Source organism: Mustela erminea, chromosome 11 (assembly GCF_009829155.1).
Source record: "Mustela erminea isolate mMusErm1 chromosome 11, mMusErm1.Pri, whole genome shotgun sequence".
NCBI classification, from domain to species: domain Eukaryota; kingdom Metazoa; phylum Chordata; class Mammalia; order Carnivora; family Mustelidae; genus Mustela; species Mustela erminea.
In genome coordinates, this window is record NC_045624.1 from 71,352,894 (window position 1) to 71,375,444 (window position 22,551).

The 22,551-nt window shown below is 37.1% G+C and overlaps 1 protein-coding gene and 1 pseudogene across 1 annotated transcript in view; one reads left to right on the plus strand and one right to left on the minus strand.

Annotated features, from left to right (window-relative positions):
- Positions 1–386: 386 nt before the first annotated feature.
- On the minus strand, positions 387–10,162 carry LOC116568771 (annotated as a pseudogene).
- LRRD1 (leucine rich repeats and death domain containing 1) overlaps positions 474–22,551 on the plus strand; it is a 35,466-nt gene continuing 13,388 nt past the window's right edge. Inside the window, exons 1-3 of the mRNA XM_032305006.1 lie at positions 474–563; positions 12,716–14,738; positions 19,295–19,493. Of these exons, the coding sequence (XP_032160897.1) occupies positions 12,795–14,738; positions 19,295–19,493 (2,143 nt within the window). The 5' untranslated portion in view covers positions 474–563; positions 12,716–12,794. The remainder of the gene's footprint in view (positions 564–12,715; positions 14,739–19,294; positions 19,494–22,551) is intronic.

The window sequence follows — 22,551 nt, forward strand, 5'->3', positions numbered from 1 at the left end:
CGGTATCTGGGCGTCCCCTCCCGGAGCGATGAGCAGACTCATTTTCCCGGGTCCCAGGCAGCTTGCCTGCAGTCACTGACCAGTGGGTTGGGGGCCCAGCAGGAGCTGAAGAATGGCCCCCGTCGGAAATGAGACATAAAAGTTCCGGCTCTATGAGGCGGTTTGGTCGGACAGCGACAAAATGTGTCCTCCACGTCATTAGATGCCATTTCCATCATGCCTCTAACAGCCTGCTGTTAGCCCCGCAGGCAAGAAAACAAAGTTCGGTAGGATCCTGCACATAGAGTTCTCTGCCCCATAGGCGGCCACCGACACCCGTCCTGCCTGGGAAGCTGAATGGAGGCCCCCAACCTACCCGCAGGTGTCCTAGTGTGACCCGGGCCAGCTCACAAACGCGCAGGGGCGCGGCCAGTCCGAGGCGCTCGGCCACTGTCGCCCGACACAGGATCGGGGGTCAGTGCGGGGCGGAAGGCTGCCGCTATCTCCTGAGTTGCTGAATGCTCCCCTGCGCGCGTCCCCGCCCTGCCGGCCACCCGAGTCACTGCCACTGCGAAAGGCTCCAGGTGAAGCGAAGCGCTGTTTACTTGGGCCACCCGACAAGCCAAAGCCAGGTTTTCTTTTCCCATCTCCCCCCAGTATCTACAGCGCTTTACGTCCTCCTCTTCATACCCCAGCGATACCCACCTCTGGCGTGTGTGCACGCTCTCCCACGTTGCTTTCGCCTCTGTTGAGTAGCTTTTATCCACACTCCGGGAAGCAATTTGATTCTGCAGGACATAACAACGTCTTGGGGTTAACACCTATGTCTTTCAAATATGTAACAAATTACAGAGGGTTGTTCAACTTAATAATTATAAAAACAGAGTTGGGATCTGTTTTTGCCTATTAGATTGGCAATATTTACTTTTAAATGAATCTCTCAGTGCTTGTGAGGAGGAGGGGGAAAAATACTTTCTCCTATACATTTTCGAATGTTATTTATCAGCCTTTAAAATGATAATGATTATATAAATGATAACAGACTTCAACAGAATATTTTGCAGGCATAAATGGTAAGCTTTTCAAATATTTCGTTTCAAATCATGGTATGTTAACTACAATGTATATATTGTGACGCTGGATATGTTCAATAAGGTAGTCACTAGACACATTTAGCTATTAAGCATCTGAAGTATGGCTAGTGTGACTGAGAGGCTAAACTGTAATTTTATTTAATCTAAATTGAAATGGCCACATATAGCTACTGTTATCATATTAGACAATGATACTGCATAGTAAGACCTCAATTTTGTAAAAAAAAAAAAAAGTAATATGTATGATATTTATCACTGGTTATCTCTAAGAAGTGGTTATAAGGGACATTACAGTTGCTTCTCCAACATCTGTTCTTCCTTTGGGTTTGGGTTGCTCTCTCAGATGTGTATATATAAATACATAAATGCATATATGTGATATCTGGGGTGAGCCATGTAGTACCATCTAAAATAGTATTACTCTAACGTCTAGCCACAGTCACTTGTTCAAAGTTGGACACCTGACCTAACTCAGGCCAACATAATAGGAGAGCTCATCTCTGACTCTGTTTCTCCTCTATTACCAGTCCCAGCTGGATGCAGCATTCGCAATCTGTAGTACCCAGACATGGAGACCAGAGCAGCCCTTGTTTAGTAAGATTTTCATCTTACACTCTTGTTACACAAGAGTGTGAATGTACCTAATGCTACTAACTATACATTTGAATAATTAAAGTGATAAATTTTACATATATTTTACCACAATAAAAAAAAAAATAAGTACACTTTTACCAAACACCTGGGGAACAACACTACTATGAACTGTCATAGACCAGCAAGATCACACAATTCCATGTATGCCATGCTTACTAAAGAAAGCCCAAGGGCTAAAGCCACCCGAAAAAGCAAAAAAAAAAAACAAAAAAACAAAAAAAACCCCACAAAAACCAAAAGCACAATCTGGGCTGTTACAAAATGTTGAGGTTAAAACTCTACAGCCAGGGGCGCCTGGGTGGCTTAGTGGGTTAAAGCCTCTGTCTTTGGCTCAGGTCATGATCCCAGGGTCCTAGGATCGAGCCCCCAATGGGGCTCTCTGCTCAGCAGGGAGCCTGCACCCCCTCCTCTCTCTGCCTGCCTCTCTGCCTATTTGTGATCTCTGTCAAAAAAATAAATAAAATCTTAAAAAAAAAAAAAGCCAACTCTACAGCCATAAACCATGAACCCTTACCACCCTAGAGACTTAATTTCTCCAGTTGTATTTATTTTTCAATGTATTCAGCCAAGTCACCACCAGATATTGTCATCTGAGGAGCAAAGAATAACACCGCTTCTTCTCCTCCCAAGTTCCTTATCATTAAATAAAATCAAGCAGATGGGGGTCAAAATATCACATGTATTACTGATTAAACAGTTTAGAGAAAGTGGCTTTGGTCTGTAGCTAAGTGGACTTGCAATAGTTCCCTCTTGAATTCAATGTAATTACCTCATCAAATAGATGGACAACCTTGGCTCCCCAAACACACAGTCAACCCTCTTATTCTATGGAAGACAACTCATTAAAACACAAATCTGGCAGGCAGAAAGACCTAGAGGGAACCAGAAGGAGAGGAGCTTATCAGTTATTCAAGTCTTCTCAGTAGAAGAGATACTGTTAAGATAGAGCTCAAGGCCAAGGGCATTGCATGGATAGTTTCCTCTATATAGAAACATGAAGCCAGGAGAAAGTAGTTACTTCACTACACGTTTTGAAAAGAAAAAGAAAACTTGGACAAACCAGCAACCATCAAATCTAATGAGTAAGAGATCAAAAAGAAAATTTTACAGAACCTTTAGGGAACAGATTATCCCTGTAACATATAAAAGACATCAACAAACACATAATTAGGGTAAGTTACCCAGCTCAATTTATGAGGCTAACCTTGACCACAAAACTGGATAAGAACATTACAGAAAAGGAAATTATCAACAAAATTACTAATAACACAGGTATTAAAATTATTAATAAATGTCACATTTATTGATTATATTGTATATTATACTGATTATTTTTTTTAAGATTTTATTTATTTATTTGAGAGAGAGACAGTGAGAGAGAGAGAGAATGAGTGAGGAGAAAGTCAGAGAGAGAAGCAGACTCCCCGTGGAGCTGGGAGCCTGATGCGGGACTTGATTCCGGGACTCCGGGATCATGACCTGAGCCGAAGGCAGTCGTCCAACCAACTGAGCCACCCAGGCGTCCCTATTATACTGATTATTAAAAAGCAATATATCATGACCAAGTTTGACTTATCCTCAAATGCCAGATGTTGAATAAAGAAAATCTATTAATGTAATATATCACATTAGCAGATATTAAAAAAGTAAGACAAAGATAGCTGCTATCATTCCTTCTATTCCACATTATACTTACTGAAGTGTTTAACAAATGCAGTAGGACAATAAATGAGTCAGAGAATTGGGTAAGAGGAAGCAAATACTGCCAATATTTGTAATACTGTCTTTATAGAAAATCTAGTAGAATGTAAGAAGTTATTAGAACTCATATGAAAGTCCAGTCATATTTCTGGAGACAAGATCAACATACAAAAATAAATGGTGTTCCTATATGTGAATTTTTTTTTTAAGATTTTTTCTTTATTTATCTGACAGAGATCACAAGTAGGCAGAGAGGCAGGCAAAGAGAGAGGAGGAAGCAGGCTACCTGCAGAGCAGAAAGCCCGATGTGGGGCTCGATCCCAGGACCCTGGGATCATGACCTGAGCCGAAGGCAGAGGCTCAACCCACTGAGCCACCCAGGCGCCCCTATATGTGAAATTTTTAAAAAAGATTTTATTTATTTATTTGTCAGAGAGAGTGATCACAGGTAGGCAGAGAGGCAGGCAGAGAGAGAGAGGGAGGCAGGATCCCCACTGACCAGAGAGCCCGACGTGGGGCTCAATTCCAGGACCCTGAGATCATGACCTGAGCCTAAGGCAGAGGCTCAACCCGTTGAGCAACCCTGGTGCCCCAATATATATGTGAATATTTTAAAAACTAAAAAAAGACATAGAAATCAGGTATCAGGGATACCTGGGTGGCTCAGTCATTAAGCATCTGCCTTCAGCTCAGGTCATGATCCCAGGGTCCTGGGATCAAGCTCTGCATCAGGCTACCTGCTCAGTGGGAAGCCTACTTCCTCTCCCACTCCCCTTGGTTGTGTTCCCTCTCCCACTATCTCTCTGTCAAATAAATAAAATAAAATCTTTTTTAAAAATCAGACAACATTCCCAATAGCAACAGAGATATACCACATTATTAAACAGGAAGAATCAATATCATCAATGTGTCACTTCTTTCCCAAATTAGTTCACAAGTTTAATTCAATTCTTATTGACATACAAGCAAGACATTTTGTGGAACTTGATGCACAGATCCTGAAACTGATCTGGCTATGTAAAGGGTTGGGAATAACCATCATAATTTTGAGGAAAAAGGATAAGGGGAAAGGACATTCTCTACCAGATACCAAGATTATAATCATTAAAATATGTGGTATTGATCCAAACTTAGACAAATAGATAAAAGGAATAGAACTGAAATTCCAGAAACAGCTCTACACATATATATGATTGAGGCAGCATTAGAAATCAGTGAAGAGGGGTCCCTGGGTAGCTCAGTGGGTTAAGCCTCTGCCTTCAGCTGTGGTCACTATCTCAGGATCCTGGAATTGAGCCCCGCATCAGACTCTCTGCTCAGTGGGGAGCCTGCACCTCCCTCTCTCTCTGCCTGCCTCTCTGCCTACTTGTGATCTCTCTATCTCTGTCAAATAAATAAATAAAATCTTTTAAAAAATTAAAAAAAGAAATCAGTGAAGAAAGAATTTACTATTGAGTAAATAATATTGCAGAGATAATGACTAGACACATGAGAAATATTATAATATCTAATATATTATAATATCTAAAATATTATTTTAGATCCCTACCTCATACCATAAACAAAATAATTTTCCATATGGATTAAAGAACTGTGAAAGGGAAAGCACAAATTTTTTAAACATTTCTGCTGGATATATTCCATTTGCCACTAATACCAGTTAGTCTTTTATTTATTTATTTATTGAAACATATAATGTATTTTTATCCCCAGGGACACAGGTCTGAATCACCAGGTTTACACACTTCATAGCACTCACCATAGCACATACCCTCCCCAATGTCCATAACCCCACCCCCCTCCCCCAACCCCTCTCCCCCCAGCAGCCCTCAGTTTGTTTTGTGAGATTAAGAGTCACTTATGGTTTGTCTCCCTCCCAATTCCATCTTGTTTCATTTATTCTTCTCCTACCCCCTTAACCCTCCCATGTTGCATCTCTACTTCCTCATATACCAGTTAGTCTTTGCTGCATAGCAAACACTTCATTAAGCTCCCAATTCTCTGAGAAAGCCAGAATTTGGGGTTGGCTCAGCTAGGCAGTTCTGATAATCATGGCTGGGTTTATCCATGCATTTGTGGTCAGCTGCCAGTCAGCTAGGTCACTCGGTGTGTTGGCTGGCTGAAAGTTGGAATAATAGCCAACTGTTTCTCATCACCCAATAAGCTAACCAGACATCACAGTGCGTGGATGGTAGGGCTCTCAAAAACTGTGCAGTGTCTGAGAGCTTTCAGACCTCTGCTTGTGTCATGTTTGCTAATGCCCCATTGGCCAAAGTTTGAGTTACATGGCCAAAGTGAGATTCAAGAGGTGAGGAAATAGACTCTACTTCTTGGGACACATGCAAACACTGGAAAAACTTGTGGCTATTTTTATAATCACCACCCTCTGATTCTGCTTTGTGCCCCAGAGGGCTAAACTGTATAGACTGCATCAAGAGTCCCTCATGCTCTCTGAACCTCAGAAGCCTAAAGGAGGCTGCATCAGAAGATAAGAAGAATGGAGGAGAGTGAGAGTGGGGGTTTATTCCCCCGGCTCTCTTTGCAGCAGCCTTGCTGCTGACTGTATTTATTTATCCAGAGTCCAAGCTCTAGTCAGGGGGCCTTTGTCCACTGTGCCTGTCTAGATTCTCTCTCCCCTACCAGGCTTAGGAGGAACAGTGGAGCTCCCTGTACTGGCCCTGGGATAGAACACTATCTTCTGTGATTCCCTTACATTTTACCTTTGTGAATAAACTCTCTGGTAAACCTTCCTCAAATTACTCAATTTGAGTGTAGCATGTTCTCCTGTGGGACCCTGACTGATAGAGAAGTAAATATTTGAAGAACTTCTTAAGGCACAGAAGGCAAAAACTGTAAAATTAAAATATGACAAAGCATATTGTGGAAATAGAAAATTATACACCCAAATACTTTGACTCAGCCATAGTTAAAATGAAAACCATAAACCATACATTTTGAGAAACTTTTGAGTGGAGATGATTTGGACACAGTAATTTTAATAATCTTTAACATTAAGTTAAAGCAAAAGCTAAAAATATGTTGATTAAACCCCACCCTGGCTGGGTGTGGTTACGGTTCTGTTAAAGTTAGTTCTATGCATGGATAGAAGATAAATTTATTAATATGTCTCTTACTATGGACATTTATGTTATTTCCAATCTGTTACTATTATGTTTTTTTGTGTCCACTTAATTCATTCTCTATCCTAATGTCTTCTCACTGTTTTACTTTTCAAATTTTTTTTTACGGTTATTTATTTATTTGACAGACAGAGATCACAAGTAGGCAGAGAGGCAGGTGGGGGAGGGGGAAGCAGGCTCCCCGCTGAGCAGAGAGCCCCATGGGGGCTGGATCCTAGGATGCTGGGATCACGACCGGAGCCCAAGGCAAAAGCTTTCACCCCCTGAGCCACCCAGGTGCCCCTAGTTTTCACATTTAAATCTATAGTCCGCTTGGGGTGCCCACTTGGGCTCAGTCATTAAGAGTCTGCTTTGGCTCAGGTCATGATCCCAGGGTCCTGTGATCAAGCCCCACATCCGGCTTTCTGCTCATCTAAGTAAGAGCCTGCTCCTTCCTCTGCCCCTGCCCCCCACACTCCCACCCCCCTCATGCTCTCCCTCTCTTGCTCTCTATCAAATAAATAAATAAAATCATAAAAAAATAAATCTGTAGTCCACTTAAAATTAATTTTTGTCGATGGCAAGATACTGGTCAAATATCTTTTTCTTCCTGTATGGATTCCTAGTTGACCCAGAATGAAAAGCCATAATTTCCACAGTGATATTAGTGCCATCTTTTTCTTAAATCAAGGTGCAAATAGAACATGGGTTTCTCCTTTTAATTTCTTTTAGTTTTCTGTGATCTTATGCTTTAGAGTCATCTTTCAAAAACAGCACTTGGGTTTTGGTTTTTGTTTTTAAATCTAACTTTTAATTGGTTATTTAATCCATTCACATTTATTTTGATTATATTTGGACTTGTTTATACTTTCTTTTTGTTTAATTTCTTTTTCACTTTTTAAAAAATCTCCCAGAATATTGTTATTGTTCCTCTTCATCTTTTGTGTATTTTCCCTTAAAGTTTTTCTCTTTTTAAGTCTGGTATCTAGTCCCTCTACTTTTATTGTTGATAATAAATCTTTAAAAATTACCAAATTTTATCAATCACGCCTAACACAGTCTTAAAGCTAAACAACTTCTCATCTACCTCAGATTAAAAAAAGATTTTAGAACATTTTAGTACAGGTTTTGTTTTTATTTTATTTTGAAATAAATTTCAATTTACAGAGAAGTTGAAATATTTATCTTGGTAGAATACTTCTAACTAAACTACAGACTTTATTTGAAATTTACATTTTTTACATTAATGTCTTTTTTCTGTACAAGAGTCTAACCCCGGAAATTTGGTTTGTCATGTCTCCTTAGTCTCCTGCAATCTGTGGCAGTCTTTGTCTTTTATGTCCTCAACATTTTTGAAGAGAACTGGTCAGTTATTTTGCAGAATGTCCCTCAATTTCGATTTGTCTGATGTCTTTTCCTAATTGGATTGAGGTTACACATTTTTGGAAAGAAAACCACAAAGTGATTAGTCCTTCTCAGTCTTCCATATCTTGAAGTACATAATGTAGTGATGTTGATTTTAATCACTTGGCAAAAGTGGTGTTCACTGGGCCTCTACACTGCAGTTACCATTATCCTCTTAATACTCAGGGAGATTCTTGACTCCGACATTATTTCTGATATTCCAGTTCTTTTTAAATGCCATATAAAAAACACTATTATTGTTTTATAGAGACCATTATTTCTTTGAATTTACATATGTGGCTACCATTTTACTTGCCCATTATTCCACCTTGAATTTCAGATCATCCTCTGGTATCTTTTTCCTCTTAAAGTATATCTTTTAGAAGTTCCTTTGGAGCAAGGCTCTTGGTGGGAGAAATTCCCAGTTTTGATTATCTGTAAATGTTTTTCTGGTCCTTTTATTTTTGAATGATAATTTGGTTGCATACCCAATGCAAGGTTAATAGGGACTTTCTGTCAACATTTTCAATAAGTTACTCTACTGTCCTCTAGTTTTTACTGAGGTTTCTAAGACATCTGTTCTCATCTTGTCCCTCGTCTATAGGGGTTCCTCCCCTTCTCTCTGACTGCTCTCATGATATGTTCATTGCTTCTATTGTTCTGTAGTTTTAGAATGATACTTTTTATTTATTCTGCTTGGATATGTTGTATATCATGGATCTCTTGATTCATATTTTTCATTAGTTCTGGAGCATTCATAGCCAGTATTTCTTTAAATATTTCCTTTGCTCCATTATGTCCACTTTCTCCTTCTGGAATGCTAATTAAATATATGTTACTCCTTCTCAGTATATTTTTCATGCACTCTTTTATATTTTCCATCTCCTTCTCTATCTTTGCCACATTTTAGATATATATTATTGACTTTTTAATTTTTTCTTTCCCCTCTCCCACCCCCCCCTTTTTTTCCCCCTATGAAATAGTTTTAATATCTGCTCTGGGTTTCAGAAGTGACTTTACTCTTGTCTTAGTGAAAGCATCCTGTCTTATTGTCTAAGACTCCTGGCCCTGGTGTTCCTGGGGGATGGAGCAGGGGAAACAGGGAGAGAGGAATAAGAGTAGGAAGGGTGGCCAGGGTTCCTCTATTCTTTAGCAAACCCCTGTTTCCAGGAGGGGCAAAAGACCAGAGGAAAGAAGCCCTCGCTCTGATGGTGGCTCTCACATCCCCAACCATCATGCAGGAGCCAGTGCTGGAAGCTGGCTCAAAGTGAACAAAAGGAACCCTGGGAATCCAGACAAAAGCCTGAAGCCAAGGCCTTTTTTTTTTTTCCTAGGAAAAGTCGTCTTTGCTGTTCAGGGAGCAACACTGCAGACAGTTTTATTCCTTATAGGAAAGGAATCAAAAAAAAAAAAAAAGAAAGAAAGAAAAGAAAGAAAAAGAAAAGCAATCTGTCTGTCTCACCCTCGCTGCTGTTTGACCTGCAGGATGGTGGTCCCACATGCCTGGGCTCTAAGTACCTATCAGCCTTTTACTTTCCCTCCTCCTGATTCTTCTGCCTACTTGGACACTCTCTTTGGCAGGTCACTTCCCGTCTGCTGGAACCTTCTGGACTACACATCCCACATGTATTTGAGAGCAACTTTAAATTTAGCCATCTCATACCTGAAAAGCTTTAGCATGCAGGCCTGCTCGGGGTTTAGCACATCACCCTCCTTGCACATCTCATGGTTGTACAGTAGGGTCACCACATCTCTCTTGAGGATCCATGGAGTGGGGAACTGCTCCAGAAGTCACAGTGAAAGTTACTTTGTTTCCAGCTTGAGTGAAGTCCATTTCTGTGTATTTTGTAAAGCATTCATTCACTTCCTCCCTGGTGTGGTTGGTGAAAAGGAGACCGACCTCCACTCCTCAACTTCTTGCTGACCTGATGCAGGTTGTCTTTGTACTCGCCAGATGGGCTTCAAGCCAAGGCCACCATCATCACCTGTTTTTGCCAAAGAACATCTGGCTGTGCTTCCAGGTATTGCGATGTCTTTCAGCTTCCTGTTCTTCATGTTAGCCACAGAGAAGAAGAAAAGGTACTTGTATATGTCTGCACATTTCCAAAGCCCTTCTATCAGGTTCCGTTTCAGTTCTAAGCCTTTCTTGGCAGTTTTGGTTAAGGAAACTTTCTTGTTGTGGTTGGATTTGGATATATATTTCAGACACATATATTTTTTAAGATTTTATTTATTTATTTATTTGACAGATAGCGATCACAAGTAGACAGAGAGGCAGGCAGAGAGAGAGAGAAAGGAGGAAGCAGGCTCCCCGCTGAGCAGAGAGCCCAACGAGGGGCTCAACTCGATCCCAGGACCCTGGGATCATGACCTGAGCAAAAGGCAGAGGCTTTAAGCCACTGAGCCACCCAGGTGCCCCTAGACATATTTTCTAGTGTACTAACTGTCCAGTTGTTCCAGCATCATTATTGAAAAGACTACCTTTTTTTCAATGCTCCAAAGTCTTGTATTTTTCAAAAACCAAGTATCCATATGTCATGATCAAATGTCTGTTTCTGAGTTTTCTATATATTTTACTGATCTATTTGAATATTCTTGTACCAGTGCCATATCACCCTTTTACTATAGCCTCCTAAGAAGTCTTCATATTCAACAAACAAATCCTCTACCTGGTTTTCAATTTTTAAGCATATCATGACTCTTCTTGGCCCTTTGTCCAAAGACTTTTAAGAATCAGTTTGTCAAGTTCCACAAAAATAAGGTTCAAATTGAATTTATAATAAGATTGAATTTATAGATCAGTTTGCAAAGAAAACCACTCCATTTATTTAGGTCTTCTCCAATATCTCTCACTGCATTTTGTACTTACATGAAGTAGTATTTTTCTGTAGAAGTCTTACACAGTTTTTGTTAGATTTATTCCTAGGGATTTGACATTTCTTTTTTTTTTTTAAGATTTTATTTATTTATTTGACAGAGAGAGATCACAAGTAGGCAGAGAGGCAGGCAGAGAGAGAGGAAGGGAAGCAGGCCCCCTGCTGAGCAGAGAGCCTGATGCGGGACTTGATCCCAGGACCCTGAGATCATGACCTGAGCCGAAGGCAGAGGTTTTAATCCACTGAGCCACCCAGGCGCCTGGGATTTGACATTTCTTGATTGTAAATGATACCTCTTTAAACTTTCATTTTCTAAGTTTTTTTTTTTTTAACATAAGGAAGGAAATTGGCTTTTGTATATTGACTTTATATTCAACATTACTTAATGTTCCTATTGATTTTAATAATGTGTCTATACATGATCTTGGATTTCCTACATACATAATCATATTATCTGTGAGTCAATGACATTTTAATTTAATTTTTAATAATCTTTAAACCTTTTTCCTGGCATTATGCCACTAAGATCTCCAGTACAATACTGACAGAAGTGATGATACAAGGCAACATTTTCTTGCTTTGAATATCAAAGGAAAGCTTTCACTGATTTACCACTAGGTATGATACTTACAGATTAGGGAAATTTATAGATTGAGGAAATCTCCATCTATTCATACTTTGCTAAAAGTTCTCTCTAAAATCATTAAAAATGTTGCAATTTATCAAGTGCTTCTGCATCTAATGATTGTACAGTTTTTCTCCATCTCAATGTGGCAAATCACATTAACTTTTTAATGTTAAAATCCAACCTTCAATTTCTGGGACAAATGCAACTTAGTCACAAGATAGTCTCTTTATATATTGCTGGGTTTTATAATATTTATAATATTTATATTTTATAATATTTAATTTTACAATATTTAGAAAATTTAGAATATTTAGAAATGTTTCTATAACATATAGAAATATATAATATTTATATAATATTTAGAATAGTAATGTTTAGAATTTTTGCCTTGAGTAAAGTTTGCCTTTAATTTTTCATATTGTCCTTAATATATTTTATCAAGGTTAGTGCTAATGTCATAAAACAAGCTGGAAAATGTTCCCTCTTTTTCTATTCTCTTTGAGAGTCTGTGAAATAGTGAAACCATACCAGTTTAATCGAAAGGATTTAATATAGGGAATTGTGTAGACAAGTATTAGAGAACCAAAAAGGCAAAGGGGGAACTTTGGTAACACAGAGATAGTAAATACCACCCCTAGGATGAAGAAAGGAAGGAAGGAGTTTGGGTTATTAAAAACTACAGACTTGGGAGATGGACTAACAAAGCTGGGATCCAGAGTTTGGAGGAGAGGAACTACACAGCTGTGCAGATACTTCAGGCGTCGCACAAAAGAATTACAGTCAGGGTTTAGTTCTCTTGGAAAAGTTGTTTTACTTCTAGTTAGTCTTACAGAAACTATCTCTTTCTTGAGATATTTCACTTCTACCTATGAGAAAATTATCTTAATGTACTGAATTTGTTGGGACAAGACTCTTCAGCACCATATGTAAACCTACACCATCCATAATGCAAATAGTACTCTCTGCATGTCAGGGAGCCACTGGCTATTTTCCAAAAATTTGCTGAGTTCTTTCATTCCTTTATGTCTCCTTTCTTACTTTCTATAATTTCAATGTGATTTCAAAAGTATCATATGATAAATGCATACAATCAATAAACTAACTTTAACTAGCAATCATATATAAAATTAGCTTTTTAGTTACAGATTGTTTTAATATCTATTGAATTATTCACTATAGAATAAAAATTATTATAAAATTCATTTGTAATTTTAAATATTTATTATATGTCTCATTTTAATATCAATATTTGTTTTATAGGTTCAAAGGAGAAAATTAAACATGAAAATTAAAATTGAGTTATAATCATGTATTGATGTAAAACATACCAGTAAAAAAGATGTCTGAAAAGGAGGGTACTTCAGAAGAGCTAGAAGATACCACTAGTCAACTTAGGACAGAATCTACATCATGGGCAATGGAACCTGAATTTATTAAAGAAACATCAAATTCATTAGCGGAACCTTATGTTGGGAAACCTTCCAACCAGATTTGTGAAACAAATCCTAGAAATGATGAATTAGGCATACATGATGATGCATCAACACTGTCCCTTGAAAATAAGTCTAAGAGAGATGAAGAACAAAGGAAAACTCTTCAATTTTCTGATACAATCACTACATATAAAAGCTTGCAGTTGAAAAGTGATATTCCACAAAGTCCACCATTATCAGTAACGGGGATGGTCGCTGGGTATCAGGCTTTCCCTGGCTTCTTATCTCATGAAACATTAGAAACAATTAGTCCACAGCTCTCTGAAGAGTATCAGAAAGGACTAGATTTAGGATCAGGTAACTTTACAGTTAACCTCAAGGCCAAGGGTTTACAAGAATTCCCTAAGGACATTTTAAAAATCAAATATGTAAAATACCTATATTTGGACAAGAACCATATCAAAAGTTTTAAAGGGGCAGACTCAGGTGACCTGTTGGGACTTGAAATTCTGTCCTTGCAAGAAAATGGGTTATCATCACTTCCACCTGAAATTCAGTTACTTCATAATTTAAGGATATTAAATGTCAGTCACAATCAAATATCACATATACCTAAAGAAATATCACATCTTAGGAATATCAGGCAACTCTTTTTTAATGACAATTACATTGAGAATTTTCCTTCTGGCTTAGAAAGTCTTGGAAACTTGGAAATTTTAAGTCTGGCTAAAAATAAGTTAAGTCATATACCAGATACTCTGTCTAGTTTTAAAAACTTGAAGGTTCTCAATCTGGAATATAATCAGTTAACAATATTTCCTAAAGTTCTGTGCTTCCTTCCAAAGTTAATTTCACTAATCCTTACTGGAAACCTGATAAGCAGTTTGCCAAAAGAAATTAGGGAGCTTAAAAATCTAGAAAACCTTCTGCTGGATCATAATAAACTTACTTTTTTGGCTGTGGAAATTTTTCAATTGTTCAAGATGAAAGAGCTCCAACTAACTGACAATAAACTGGAAGTTATTTCACACAAAATCGAGAATTTTAAGGAACTCAAAATTCTAATACTTGATAAAAATCTATTGAAAGAAATTCCAGAGAAAATTTCCCACTGCATAATGTTGGAATGTCTTAGCCTTAGTTATAATAAATTAACGGGACTTCCTAAGAACATCTATAAGCTCAAAAATTTAAGAGAACTCTATGTAAACAAAAATAATATAGTGAGAATACCTGAAGATATCTCACATCTTCATAATATTTTCATTCTAGAATTTTCAGGAAATATAATCACAGATGTTCCCATTGAAGTGAAAAATTGCAAAAAAATAACTAAAGTTGAATTGAGTTATAATAAAATAATGTATTTTCCAGTAGGTTTGTGCGCTTTAGATTTTCTTAATTATTTGAATTTTAATGGAAATTATATTTCAGAAATACCTGTAGATATATCTTTTAGTAAACAACTACTTAATTTAGAGTTAAATAAAAATAAACTACTCAAATTTTCTGAACACTTATGTTCTCTTATTAATCTTGAATATCTGGATCTTGGTGAAAACCAAATAAGGAAAATTCCACCATCTATCTCCAATATGGTATCACTCCATGTTCTTATTTTATGCTGTAATAAATTTGAAGCTTTCCCTATAGAAGTGTGTACTTTAGAAAATCTGCAAGTACTTGATCTTTCAGTAAACCAAATACAGAATATCCCTTCAGATATCTGTAACCTAAAAAGAATCCAGAAATTTAACATCTCAAGCAATCAATTTATATATTTTCCTATTGAACTGTGCCAACTTCAATCATTGGAAGAGCTGAATATAAGTCAGATGAATGGAAGAAAGGTAAGAGACCGATATTTTGGGCTTTGGAGGGAATTTGGCACTGGAGGGGATTAGAATCTAAATTGTAGTATATGTGTGTTTTAAATTTAGCTGGAATATTTTATTTTTTAAAGAAACAGGGTTTTTTTTTTTAACCCCAAACATGGTTTTAAAGTATATTTCTCAACAGGAAAGCTTCGTAGGAAAGAATTTTATTAAAATGAAATTACAAGGAACTAAAGTTGACAATTTTGTAGATTTCTTTTTATTTCAGTTTAATTGTAAAAGGAGTTTTAAAGTTATGAATTATAATGTAAACACATTATTGAAAATTTAGGAAATTGAGAAATGAAATTTTAAAAAATCATTCCAGAAGCTTACCATTGTAACGTAACTATTGGTCAATGATCATACGTTGATACACCTTACTTTTACTATTTTTTTTATGTTTATGGTTTTATAAGCAAGTATAAAAAGATTCTACATTCAATTTTAATTTGTTTCTTCTCTTTTCACTTAATATAAGCATTTCCCCATAATATAATATAAACTTCCCAATAATTGTTATAGCTAATACATGATATATGTAACTAATCATCTTTTGTTAAGTATTTAGGGATGCTGTAATTTTTCATCATCATATTTAATGCTGTGATGAACTGCTTCATAAACATAACCTTTTCCACATTTTACTATTTCCTTAGAGATTTTCCTTAAAGAATTGCTAGATCAACATGAATAAATGTTCTTATAGTTTAGCTTCTTATTTTACTTGAACTGTAAGAATGAATTTTATGGAAATAGTTTTTAAAAATCCAACATTGCGGATTTATATTAAGATCTTAGTAAACTAATGAAAAGAACCTTAGACCTATTATCTGGCTAGTTTAATTTGGCCATTATAGTTGAAATAAGCCCTCTGATAGAGACTGGACTACTATTTAGAACAAGTTTTCCCGAAGTCTGTTCTTAAAAACATCTAGTCCCATGAACAACTTCTTTAAAAGGGGGGTTGGTGGTTCATGTGATTAAATAGCTTTGAGAAGCACTGGTTTCTCCTCTGATAGAATCACAGTGAATGTTAATGTATTAAAAGTTCGGAAGAGTCCTGCACTAAAGAAATTCGTTTGTCTCTAACTCACATTTCTCAAACTTACTTACCCTTTTAAACCTAACAGCTGCTATGTAGTGCATTTTCAGAAAGCTACTCCAGGGAATACTTGCTTAAGTAGCTGGAATTGAAAATGATATGTGTGTTTTTCAACTTGTTATTGCACTAAAAGACACTTTTTGTTCCGCGTTATAATCATCAACTAATTCCTTGGCTGATTTATAATCCTCTTTCTCCTTCTGTATCTTACTGTGCAAGTCTACAAGATTATGACCTTAATTCTTCTCTTAACTTCTTACCATGCTATGCAAGTAGTCCTCAAATTTGTATAACTGGAGCTGATCTCTCATCACTGTGTTAGTCCCGCAGTTCCCAGTCTCCTTGGAAATTATTTGTTCTTTTACTGTCTCGAGCTCAACAGGACTTCAAACTCATCTTTCTTTTCACTGTAAATCCCTTCACAACTTCTCCATTTCTGTTTGTGATGTCACTTTCTTCAGACCTACCAATCTAGAAATCATGGAATCATCTTTCTATCCTTTCCATCACTTATTATACTGAAAATTACACCAAAATTGTCTCATTTTTCCTCTGAGAAAGCTCTTGGATCTACTCCTTCATTTTTCAGTGTTACTATCTCCAACCTGGTCCATGGTGATCACTCACCTTATGCCTAGACTACTCTAGGAGCCTTTTGACTATTTTCTTGGATTCAGTATCCTTTCTTTCATCAGGACTTGTCAAAGTTATTAGATTTCATTACAAAGAACTGTTCTCAGGAATCCAGATTGCTTATCTATTGCCTACTCATGGCATGTGGTTGCCAAAGGCACTAGTCCCCATCATTACAATCCTGCTTCAAAGGTCACCAAATGGGGGCGCCTGGATGGCTCAGTTGGTTGAGCAACTGCCTTTGGCTCAGGTCATGATCCTGGGGTCCCGGAATCAAGTCCCACATCGGGCTCGCTCCTCGGCAGGGAGTCTGCTTCTCCTGCTGACCTACTCTCATGCTCTCTTTCTCTCTCAAATAAATAAATAAAATCTTTAAAAAAAAGAAAAGTCACCAAATGGGAGTACCTGGCTGGCTCAGTGGTAGAGCATGTTGTGACTCCTGTCTCAGATTCTGAGTTCAAAGCCCCATGTTGGGTATAAGGCTTACTTAAAAAGAAGAGGAAAAGAACATAAAAAACTAATGATGTACTATATATTGGTTAACCAAACATAAAAATAAAGAAGAAAAGATCACAAGAACAGAAAAAAAATTTTTTTAAAGAAAGAAGAAAAAAAGAAAAAGAGTAGGCAACCATGTAAAATAAAGCTGGATACCCTTAAAAAAAAAATCACCAGATGGAAAAACGATTTCTAAGAACTCTTCTCAAAAAATATATATGATTCGAAAGATCACTTTGACAACCAGTTTGGGGTAGAGGTAAGATGCCCAAATGATTAATTTATAACAGCAGATAGTCACTAAAACATTAACCTGAAGAAAATGAGTTCAGGTTAATCACAGGGCTTTTATTTCACTAAGTGGAGAGGGCCCAACATGAATTTTCCTTCTGTAGTACCTCTATTATCACATGGTTCTTAGGTACATCCTCTAATAAATGTTGAGCAAATAGTATAAGAATATTATGTTTTAAATTAAGTCAGCTCACCTGTCTTCAGCTGACTCCTGTGTCCTAGGGCCAACCGTCAAGGGCTGCCATGCCTGGTTGCACATTCTTTCTCCAAACATATCTGCCGCTGCTTCCTATCACCTGTTTTTACTGTTCAGCTTCTTACTGGCTTGTAACTTCCATTCAATCTTATTCATTCTTAAGAGTCGCTATTCATTCTATTCAAGTCCCATCTGCTAGCTGAAGCTTTCTTTTAGCTCTCTGATTTGTGCTGATATATATTCTCTAAACTTCCACAAAGCTGTTATTGTACTCTTTATTTTGGCACTGGATTACCTGTTGTTTAATACTCTTTCCTGATGGTTTACTATGTGTATATTTTGTCCCCTGAATTAAAATTTAATCTCCTTGAAGTTAGGGGCTGTTTTCTTTTCTTTTCCTTTACATTTAGTATTTATTTATTTTAGGGAATGAGAGATAGAGAGAGAGAGGGAGAGAGCACGCACAAGAAGAGGGAAGGGTAGAGGGACAGGGAGAGAGAGAATCCTCAAGTAGATTCCATGCTGTGCATGGAGCCTGACTCAGGGTTCTATCTCACATCCTGAATTTATGACCTGAGCCGAAATCAAGAGTTGGATGCTTAACTGACTGAGCCACCCAGCAACCCCTTGGGACTGTTTCTTATGCTTCTTTTATATATAGAAGAACACTGAGCACATTATTCAGCATTTATCTTGTTGTTTGGTTATCTCAGAGGGGTCCATTTATTCAAAATTCTTTGGTTTATTCGTAGAGCTTCCTTTATTTCAAAAGCCACTTGTGATGGCCATATTTTCTCTGAATATGTGCATTTGTTCTTTACCATAGCAGGGTATCTTAATTCCTGTTATTTTGTGACACTTTTTGTACTAGGAGTTTTTTGAGGCCATAATGCCAAGCTGTGTGAGTCCATTCTACAGGGGTTTATGGATCACTTACTTAAAGTGCATCTTGATTGGGAACATGTACACAAAAAAGTATAAAAAATGAATGGGGGCACCTGGGTGACTCTGCCTTTGGCTCAGGTCATGATCCCAGGATCCTGGGATCAAGCCCCACATTGGGCTTTCTGCTCAGCAGGGAGCCTGCTTCCCCCCATCTCTCTGCTCTCTGCCTGCCTCTCTGCCTACTTGTGATCTCTGTCAAATAAATGAATAAAATCTTTTTAAAAAATGACATCATGTCATTTAAAAACCAAAGGAAAATACACACAAGAGACTAATAAAAAGCACTGTTGATGAGAAAAGGAATAAAAATATCAAATGTGGGATGAATAGTTGGGAAAGACTTCAGTGTCTCAAAGCCGGTCAGATTCAAGGAGGGAAGAAAGGGATAGTGGTAAGGAACACTAAGTGCTGGAGAGTGAGGAAAGCAGGTTAATAAGCCATGTGGTTAAATTGGTAGCATTGGTCAGACTGGGGAGGTACTTGGATGTTACGCAATATATTATGGATTTCAGCAAGGAAGGAAGTCACAAAGAATTTGTGACATAGTGAAAATATTGCTTTTTGGGGTGCCTGGGTGGCTCAGTGGGTTAAAGCCTCTGCCTTCGGCTCAGGTCATGGTCTCAGGGTCCTGGGATGGAGCCCTGCACCGGGCTCTCTGCTCAGCAGGGAGCCTGCTTCCTTTCTCTCTCTTCCAGCCACTCTGCTGCTTGTGAGCTGTCTGTCAAATAAACAAATAAATAAATACCTTAAAAAAAAATCCCTTTTTAAGACCCCAAAACCATCCTTTCATTTGATTTTAGACCAAAAGTTTTAGTCATAGAAATATTTATTTAAAATGTAATTGTTTAATCTTTATTACAGTTAACAAGACTTCCAGAAGAACTGTCTACTATGACTCAACTTAAAAGACTTGATATCTCAAATAATGCAATCAGAGAGATTCCAAGAAATATAGGGGAATTGAGAAGTTTGGTTAGTTTAAACGCACACAACAATCAAATAAGTTATCTGCCACCATCTTTTCTATGTTTAAATGATCTCCAGCAACTAAACTTGAGTGGTAAGTGCCAAGTGTAATCAATAAGCATAATCAATGAATATTCATGTCTAGGTTGCAAATTTTGCTGAAAAGACAGAAAAGCAGCCAACATAATGCATTAAGTGCTCATTGGAAGGAAATGGCTTTCTTAGGTACAGAAAATAAGAGCAAAGCATAAGGTCCACTTGCTTTCCTGAAAGAGGTTATAACCCACCTTGGGGAACCTTAACATGTGAGTAAGAGAGATAATGACAGGCAGAAAGACAGAGGCAGTATGGTGGGGTGAGAGCACAAGAGAATGCTCGCTGTAGTTCTGGGAGTGTTGGGAAGACTATACAGATCGTGGTTCATGCTGCTGGTGGGTAAGAGTGTTGCTGGGACAACAGTAAAAGAAAAACAGTCAAGAAACCCACAGAAGTAGGTTCGGAGCTAAGAGACAATCACTAAACAATTAGTATGCTACAAGTCACCAGCTTTTACCGCCAGATTTGAAGTTAGAAGGGCTGAGTTCAAATCTCATTTAGTCTGCTTTTTCCATTTATAAAGTGAAGCTAACCAGAATACTCATGCTATGGATTTGGTGTCAAACTGAATGAGATTTTGAAAGCAGGTAACATACTGTGAAAGCATCATTCAAGCAAAAAATGTTTATATACTCTTGTGAATTAATTTTGTCACTAGTGAATTTAGGAAGGCTGAAAACATTGAACCTCAGTGTTTTCATCAGCAACACAGATAAGCAGCAACTTCTGCTTGTTCATAGACTTGTGGAAATATAATTAAACAAAATTTATGGAAATAGCTTCACAAATGTGAGGTAATACACCAATGAAAGGGATTTAGAGATTGATTCCTTTCTTTCCTCAGAGCACAGGCTTTGGAGTAGCACAGATCTTAGAATTCTAGCTCCATCATTCAATAGGAAGTTTCTTTTTTCTTTATGTTAATCTTCTGTTGTTTTCTAATCTGGAAATGAAAATAATTTCTATTCTTTAAACTATGAGGATTAAATGGTTAATCCACTAAGCACAGAAAGAGATACAGGTTTTAAACAGATGTGAGAATTTCTCTCCAAGGAGCCAAAATAACAAATGAAAGGAATGTAGACTGACAGGATAACTGCTTGTGGTTGTCCTTGTGGAGGACAGACAGTTCTCTTGCCTCATAGTTCTCTCTGCAGGCACTGATAATGCTATCAGTCAGGCTTTCCTCTTCTCCTACCTGTAAGACAGCTAGTTACATTATCATTGTTGTATCTATTGTTTACAGACGACATCCGTTCTGATAAGTCAATGCTTGGGCCAAACAAGTTGCTAAATATTTTGAAAAGCACCACTGCTCACAAGTACTAAAGTAACAGCTGCTGAAAGGATTCCTACCTATAGCCCCTCTCTCTTTATCTCTCACTCTCTACCCTTCGTTGTTGCCAGTTTTTAAAAACACCTTTTTCTGAAGTATAAATATATGCTGAAAAAAGTACACATTGTATCAAGAAATTAAGATTAAAAGTAGAATTACCATATAATCCAGCAATTCCATTTCTGGGTATTTATCCAAAGGAAAAGAAAAGAGTAACTCAAAAAGAAGTATGCACCCCAATGTTCATTGCAGTATCATTTACCTAAGTGTCCATCAATGGATGGATGGATGGATAAAGAAAATGTGGTGTAAAAAAAAAAAAAAGAAAAGAAAATGTGGTGTATATATACACACATACACACACGCACAAACACACACATGGTGGAGTATTATTTAGCCATAAAAAGAAGGAACTTTTGTCATTTGCAACAACATGGATGGACCTTGAGGGCATTTTGTTAAGTGAAATAAGCCAGACAAAGACAAATACTACAGGATACAGGATTTCACTTATATGTGGAATCTAAACAGAAGTAAACTCATAGATACAGAGAACAGACTGGTGGTTACCACAGGGGAGTACAGCATGGTGACTACAGTTAATAATACTTTTTGTATATCTCAAAGTTGCTGAAAGAATAGACACTAAGAGTTCTCGTTGCCAAAAAACCCTGTATGTTGTAATGGATGTTAACTAGACTTACTATGTTGATCATTTTGCAATATATGCAAATACTGAATCATTGTTATATACCTGCAGCTAATGTTATATGTCAGTTATCAATTATCTCCCAATTTTAAAAGAAGTTCATACTGTAAGTATATAGCTCAATAAATTTCCACACACTAAAGAAACCCATAATTTTAGGAGCTAGATCAAGAGATAAGACATTCCCAGAAACCAGAAACCCCATCTTGTACCTTTCCAGTCACTTCTTGCCGTTCTCTTAACCAAGGGTAAACACTATCATCAGTTCCAATAGTGTGTCTTAAATGAAATCATAAAATATATACTCTTATATCTGGCTTTTTTCACTTAACATTATGTTTGTGAAATTCACTCATACTACTCTGTGTAGTTGTGAAACATTCACTCTGAATAATATACTGAATATACTCTGAATATACTTTGCTTTACTTATTCTGCTGTTGATGAACATTTAGTAGAAAAGCAATTATTTTCTTGTGATCAGATAACAAACTCCTTATGATTTCAATCCTTTTAAATTTTTGGGGACCAACTTTATGGCTTAGCATATAGGGTACCTTGATAAACACACATATACTCTTTCAAAAGTATATTCTGAAAGAGTTAGCTACAGTGCTTTATGAATATCATATAAGTCCAGGTTGTGGATAATTTTGCTGGTATCTTCTGTCTTTACTGGTTTGTTGTCTTAAAGTGTTAAAATCCAAAACTATGGTTGTGGAATTATATATTTTTGGCTTTAATTGTCAATTATTTTCATGTATTTTGAGGAACTGTTATTAGAAAAATGCACATATATGATTATCATGACTTTCAATTCTAATGAATTTTTTTAATTACCTGAAATCCCCAAATGCCCCTCTTTATCCCCAGTAATAATCTTTATTTTGAGGATAAAATAAAGAAGATAACCACTCCAGGCTTTTTACACTTGCTGTTCTCATGGTACATCTTTACTATCATTTTACTTTCAACATATGTGTCTTTATATTTAAAGTACATCCCTGGTAG